The 7,293-nt window shown below is 52.9% G+C and overlaps 1 protein-coding gene across 2 annotated transcripts in view; it reads left to right on the top strand.

Annotated features, from left to right (window-relative positions):
- Positions 1-100: 100 nt before the first annotated feature.
- NRBP1 (nuclear receptor binding protein 1) overlaps positions 101-7,293 on the top strand; it is a 43,884-nt gene continuing 36,691 nt past the window's right edge. For both annotated transcript variants that reach the window (XM_054818830.1, XM_054818829.1), the window contains exons 1-2: positions 101-247; positions 481-706. In XM_054818830.1, the coding sequence (XP_054674805.1) occupies positions 497-706 (210 nt within the window). In that variant the 5' untranslated portion in view covers positions 101-247; positions 481-496. The remainder of the gene's footprint in view (positions 248-480; positions 707-7,293) is intronic.

Here is a 7,293-nt window from a genome sequence, read left to right as displayed (position 1 = left end):
TACCTGCCCCGTTTCACGGCCCTTCACGCAGTGAGCGCGCAGGCGCCCCCTATTGTGTTATATACCCGGAGCCCCGCCCACTGGCCAATTCACGGAGGCTGACGGCACGGTCCGGGGCTCTGATTGGCTGTCGGGCGGGAGACCCCGCCCCGGACGGCGCGTTACGCAGCGCGGCGGTTGGCGGCGGCGGCCCGGCGGCGGAGTAGCAGCGACGCGCTTGGGGACCGGGAGGTGCCGGGCGAGCCCGGTAAGTGTGCGGCCCTTGCCCCTCGTTTTCGCTCCCTCTCTGCCCCTGTGCTGCCTTTCGCCACTCTTCGCCTCGGGCCGGAACCGGCTCGGTCGGGCGCCACCAGCAGGCCTGGGGCGCGGCCCCGACTGACAGGCCCGGCGGGCGCGGCTCGGTCCGGCCCGCCGGGCCTGGCCTGGCCTGGCCTGGTCTCACAGCCGTCTCGCCTCACGGTCCGCGCCTCTGACCCGCAGGTTGTGCGACCGCAGCATGTCGGAGGGCGAGTCCAAGCAGGTGCCGAGCGGCGGCTCCGACTCAAAGCCGGAGTCCGCGTCGTCCGGCCCGGGAATGACCTCAGTGTCTGCGTCGGTGACTTCCGCGGCGCCCCCGGAGGAGGAGGAGGAGGAGGAGGAGAGCGAGGACGAGTCTGAAATCCTCGAGGAGTCGCCGTGCGGCCGCTGGCAAAAGCGACGCGAGGAGGTCAGTGCCGGGGGGCCGGTTCCCAGGGCTGGACCGCCGGGGTGCATGGGGGAGCCCTGCCTGAGCCGGACAGGGTGCGGGTGGCCTCTTGCCCTGCCCTGCTGGCTGTCCTCCTTCCACCTGTCCCCGGGTCAGCCCGGGCCCCAGTGGTGAGGGCCCATCGTGCTCCTGGGGTTGCAGGGAGATGGATGGCCCTTTGCCAGCTGTGGGGCTGTCTGTCCTCAGGCTTGGGAATGTCGAGGCCAGAGCACAGCTTGTTTTTCTCCCTACACATTCATCGTGCTGCAGGCTCTTCTGTACGGATGGTGTTGGGGCCAGCTGTTGCTGTTGTGTTGAGCAGGGAGTGTCTCCAGCACTCCTTCCGATGTGCGTCTTGTTTCACAGATCTTTTGCTCTGGGAATGAAGAAGAGCAATGACTAGATAGTCCTTGGTGTTTGACAGGGAGTGTGACGTGAACAGTTGTACCTGCTGTGGAGGCAGCCAGTTACCCAGTCTCATCTGCTTTTGAATTATGCCTTGGTTTTGGTTTGCTTTGAAGTCTTCAATTAAGATAAAGCATAGCCAGTTCATGCAGACTTGTTTCTTGGCTTGTCCAATTCGCGTCTGCTTCTTGTTGCTTATATAAGTATTCTCCTGTATGAAGACACAAGGAGATCAGATCTTAGTGTTTTGAACCTCTCCCTTTTTCCACTCTTTGCTGTGCTCTGTTTATCTTGTTGGGGGTTGTCTTCACAAACTGGTTTCTGCTTCATGTTGGCTCAGTGAAACCTGCTCTGGCTGGGCAAGCTGTATAGCTGTGGTAGTTGCTGAAAGACAGCAAATGTTAACTCCAATGCTGTGGCACAAGTACTGATGTAGCTTTTCTCAGCCAAGTCAGGGCTGAGCGTAGAGGTTTGTCTGCTTTATCCATTATTGTAGACACGGGGTAGTTCAGACTCTGGTGGTGGTGAGAGAGTCATTTATTCTGATGTAAATTTGGAGGTCAAAGTAAGGTCAAGGATTCCCTGCAGTTCCTTACCTTAGCTTGCTTGAAAGCTGTCTTGGTTTTATTAACATAAGCCAAAGCCTAGCCTGGTGTAGCAAGAGTGTGCTTTTTCTGGTGAAGCTGTATGGTTTGGGTTGCAATGAGGAGGATATACTCCACAATATATTCTTTATGATTACCTGAAGTGCTTTTTCCTGTGATCTTGGCTGAATTGGCACATGTTGGGGGAAAAAAGCTAATGTTCAGTTTGCATAGTCTTTTTAATATGTTTTATTTAATACGGATCATTTTGACACAGATAAATTTCCTTCCAGGCTTTTCTGTATTCTCCTACGCAAAAAGTAAGACCTGGTAGGCTCAAGTATTTTCTTTGGATTTCAGTTTCCCTATCTGCAGACAAATTAAGGCCCAAACACAAGAAGTTCCTTAAAATTTCGGCATGGCTAAATTGCTCGATTTAGACTCAAGCCTTCTGGCTTGAGAACGAGAGTGGCCAGTTGGTTTGAAGGCAAGTTGCCTCTAATGTTAGACATAGGAGCTTTGTTCCACCTTACAGATAGAGGAATGACTGTTGAAGGCCACAAAACAAATTGTTGATTGGCCTGGGGTAAACTCAGGGCCTCTGATTCTCGAGCCTTCATCCGTCAAGGTTGCACCGCCTCCTCGCAGGAAGTGCTGATTCGGTGTCTGACTGATACTGACTGCAGTTGCCCACATGTGGGCCTTGTCTCACGTGCGTATGAAAAACACACACTTCTAGTGACCATGCAGTTAAATTCTGTTTTGCCTCTTAATTTTGCATGTAAACTTGTGACTTGTTTAGACCCAAGCTTGTGGAGTGGCATTCATTCACTTTAACCATATGACATCAGACTCTTTTTGCTGTCTTCAGCTTTTGGACAGATCTGTTCCCCAGAGTAAACTCTCCCACTGTAGATGTTCTAGCGTGAAATTTATTTTGGAATAACAGCTTTACTATCTGAGACATCCGAGTGTACCCGAGTGAAGTGTCTCTTGTGCCAGTGGTGTCCCTGTAAAGGGCTGTTATTGTGACGGCTTGGTCGACGCTGGTTATTCCGGTCAGTGCGGCCCTGTGGGCAGGCTCTTACTCAGTGCCCTGCAGCAGGGAGGAGGTGTTACTCCATGGAAAAGGGATGTGCTGCCCCCTCCCCCAGGGATGCAATCCTGATTCTTTATCTCAGCAATATCTTCTCTGGATGCCCAATTCGGCAGCCACTTTGGAAGCAATGTAACGTGGTGATCTGGAGAGAAAACAGCACGTGCGATCGCAGACAGGGTAAGACTGTATGCGCTACGTTTAGTCTGGTGTTCGCTGGACGTTACGTTCTTTACTGCTTGCTTTGAGTTGCGTACTTGGATATGCATTTGGAAATGTATTAACCTCACTTTAAAAAAAATAAATATTATTTTTAATAGCTATAGACTCTTTGGCTGCCTAGAACAGGGGTGATGTCACGCAGCGGCTGTGTGGAGAGGGGCCCTGTGGATCCGAGGGAGCAGGCTGTCGCTGTGAACAGGAAGGGTGGAAGCGCCCAGGCTATTCGCTGTAACTTAGCAGGTTTCGGCAGAGCGAGCCGCAGTGATTCCTGAGCGCCTCCGCGGCAGGTTCTGGGTACAAAATGGTCGTGGGGCGGCTGAACGGCCCGCAGCGGCCGTGCCAGTCCCGCTGCTTCCCTGCTGCCGTCTCCCAGGCGCTCAGGAGCGTTTCTCGGCCCGGGGGAAGCCGTGCTCGGCCCTGCCGCGCACCTCAGCGCAGAGCGCGCCCCGCCGCCGGCCCTGCCGGGCTGGGACAGGCCACGGGACGGGCACCGGCTGCGGCGCCTCCGGCGGGGCGGCTCTCCGAGGGACGGCTCCTCCAGCCAATGGCAGGGAGCGAGATGCGTTACATCACCAGCGCCAGCTTCCATAGGCCGCTCGCCGCCCTGGCCACGCCCAGCGACGCCCTCGCCCTCGTGCAGGCGGCGGCTCCGTGAGTGTTCGAGTCCCGGCCCGGGGAAAGGGCCTGTGCCGAAGGGGCCTGCCCTGGCGGAGCAGTCCAGTGGGAGCAGGTGGAGCGGTCCCTCCTCTGTGCGGGGCTGCTCCCACATCCCCCTTGCTCGCTTCTGCATCCCCCCCTTGCTCGTTCAGTCTTTGTTCCGCTGCAGAGATCCGAGTCACGTGGGAGCTCAGCAGCCCTAGCCGATGCCCAGGTTCTCGGTGCACAGCGCGTTCGCTAGCTCATCGGGCTTAGCATGCTTGATTTGTGTCCAGAGTAAGTTAGCAAGTCAGCACATGCAGTCTCGGTGCGCTGACGCGCGTCAGTTTCAGCTGTTAGCGCAGTCGAGTTACCGGGATTGTGAATTACTTGGTCATATTCTAGCTACCGCAGCCTAGGCTAAACTCTGTTGACTAATGTAACTTAAAATAATTGGTTCACAAGGGGAAAATAATGTCAGGCACAAGTCTAAACTGGGAGAGGAGCGGCTGGAGAGCAGCCCTGCAGGAAGGGAGCTGGGGTGCTGGTCGGCAGCAGGCTCAATAGGAGCCCGCAGCGTGCCCTGGCAGCCCAGAGGGCAAACCGCATCCTGGGGGGCGTCAAACACAGCAGGACCAGCCGGTCCAGAGAGGGGATTGTCCTGCCGTAGCCAGCGTTGGTCGGCCTCAGCTGGAGTGCTGTGTGCTGGGCCCCACTGTTTGAGAAGATGTGAAGGTCCTCGAACATGTCCAGAGGAGGGCAACCAAGCTGGCGAGGCTCTGGAAGGCATGTCCTGTGAGGAGCGGCTGAGCACTTGGGGTTTGTCTGGTTTGGAGAGGAGGCTGAGGGACGACCTCATCGCGCTCTGCAGCTTCCTGAGGAGGGGACGTGGAGAGGGAGGTGCTGATCTCTTGTCCCTGGGATCCGAGGACAGGAAGCCTGGGAGCGGCTCAAAGCTGCATCAGGGGAGGTTCAGACTGGACATGAGGAAACATTTCTTTACCGAGAGGGTGGTTAAACCCTGGAACAGGCTTCCCGGAGAGGTGGTTGAGTTCATTGATTGTAATTTTTCCCAGAGACAGGGAACTTCTGTAGTGCAGAGTGTAATTGCTGTGAAAGTTCAGAGTAGTCTTTTAAAATTAAATACTACTGTGAAATTTTAAATTAAGAACCTATTTAAACTAGACGGAGAACACTTATCTTCCCCAAAGTTTGATTCTTTGTGTAACATTTAATGATTAGCACGTGCTTTGATATACCTTAAGGGTGAAGTTCCTGCCAGGGTGAGGTGGCTGGGAGGGGTAGGGTGGAGGGTAAATGTGGCTTGTCCCATAGGATACTTATTTTCTGTTGGTTGAACAACTTACAGAAGAGAAGAGTTAGTATCACTCTGCTCTTTCCTGTACTGTATAACCAATGTGGGCATTTTCAGGCACATCTCTGCTGTCCTTAAGTGCTGCAGGACTGTGACAATCTGCTTTCTCATGCTGCTGCTGTGTATACATCACAAGTGTGGGTCTCCTGGTGCGTTGCAAACTGTATTGCTTTCCTGCCTGAGCTGAATCCCTCTCTACAATTGTAACCATGCCCCTGGTTGCTCTCCTGACATACACAAAGGTGAAGCTTTAGCCTCTGCAAGGAGCTGAAGATAAACTTTTAACAGGGGAATCTCATCTTGTGGCAGAGAGGCATAGAAAAATGACCCACAGCTTGAGTTTAGGGGAATCGCAGGAGGGAGAGACAGAGGCTGACAGGTTCTCCAAGCTTGTGCTTGCTTTGGTCCCTTTTGGCTTTTCTCTCTGACAAAAACCTCGTTTTCTGCTGTTCCCACTCCATTTTCTTCTTTCAGTCAGCATGCATACATAATTTATTTTTCTTAGGTTGTCCAAGTATCTTCAGAATTATCTGCTATGCCTCCTAGGAATAGAAACTTCTTAATAGAGATGGATTGCAGTGACACACTTGCAGTTCATTTTTAGACTCCTGCCACTGGCTGGTATTAAACCTGAAACTGAGAGCTTGGACTCAGTGCCTACTATCCCTGAGACCTACACAGATCAAACAGAAAAGTGGCCCAAACGTAATTGTAGGAAAACTCATGCTCTGCTGCAGTGGAATCTTTTTAATTTTCAGCCCAGTAGTAATCTTATGTTAGTGGGAGAGACTTAACCATCCGCAGTCCTGGTCCTATAGTTTATCGTGTGTTTAATAGTGATCTATTGACTGGATTTCTTTCTGTATCTTTTCTGGATAGGAAAACGCTGTGATTGCACAAGCCAAGACTTTATTATAAATACTTCATTGTCATCTTTGTAACATGCTTAGTAAATAATCCATTTAGAGCTACTGAATGAATCTGTATTGTATTGTGGATGTGGGAACAATGCAGGTTCCCCTTTAGGTATATGTATGAGCATGTCTGTCATGGTTAAGAGAGAGAAAAGGACTGAGTAGACTTGAGTATGCTGGGCTTCCTCTGCAGGCTCCTTGTTATGTGTAGTCGGTTGTGGCACAGCTCTTGCCAAATGCTGCTTCGTTCCCTGATATGGAAGACTTTGCAAGGATGTGAATCCTGGCACTTACAGGAGAAAAGAGAGATAATGAGAGAAAGGGTACTGGTCTCTGCTCAGATACCTTTGCCCTTTCCCTGAGGTTATGTCAGGCCACTCAAGATTAGTAGGAGAACCTTGCACCATTCTTGCAGTCCTGCTTTCATTCAATCTCTTGACTGGAAACTTGCTCAAGTGCTGACTCGCTCAGTCCTCTGCAGATGGCATAAAAAGGGTTTGTGCTTCTTTCCTACAGATTCTGGAATCATACAATCTTAGAATAGTTTGGGTGGGAAGGGACCTTAAAGACCATCCAGTGCCACCCCTGCCATGGGCAGGGACACCCTCCACTAGCCCAGGTTGCCCAAAGCCCCATCCAACCTGGCCTTGAACACTGCCAGGGAGCCAGGGGCAGCCACAGCTTCTCTGGGCAACCTGTGCCAGGGCCTCAGCACCCTCACAGGGAAGGATTTCTGCCTCACATCCCATCTCCATCTCCCCTCCTGCAGCTTCAGGCCATGCCCCTTGGCCTGTCACTCCCTGCCCTTGGCACCAGCCCCTCTCCAGCTTTCCTGGAGCCCCTGCAGGGACTGGAAGGGGCTCTAAGGTCTCCCCGCAGCCTTCTCTTCTCCAGGCTGAACCAGCCCAACTCTCTCAGCCTGAGGTCTCCATAGCAGAGGTGCTCCAGCCCTCGCCTCATCTCCGTGGCCTCCTCTGGCCTGGCTTCAACAGCTCCATGTCCTTCTTGTGCTGGGGACCCCCGAGCTGGACACACTACTGCAGGGGGGTCTCACCAGAGTGGAGCAGAGGGGTGGAATCCTCTCCCTTGACCTGCCTGGGAGTGGCTGAAAGGTGATGTTTGATTTCTTGCTAGCCATCAATGACCTCCCTTAAGAAAGAAATGACCTTGTGGTTGTCTGATTGTTGTCCCATGCTTGACATACTACTTACTTTTTTTGCAGGCTCAGCTGCTGGAGCACTTACCACATTATGCCCCCACGTCAGTGGCTGCTGAGATCAAGGGGTTCATTTTTGCCTCATCCCTGGAGACAAATCTCTTCTATATAAGTTTGTGCA

The sequence above is a fragment of the Grus americana genome, chromosome 3 (genome assembly GCF_028858705.1).
Source record: "Grus americana isolate bGruAme1 chromosome 3, bGruAme1.mat, whole genome shotgun sequence".
Lineage (NCBI taxonomy): Eukaryota > Metazoa > Chordata > Aves > Gruiformes > Gruidae > Grus > Grus americana.
The sequence above is the reverse complement of the archived record's forward strand: the minus strand, read 5'-3'. Positions and strand labels throughout refer to the sequence as shown.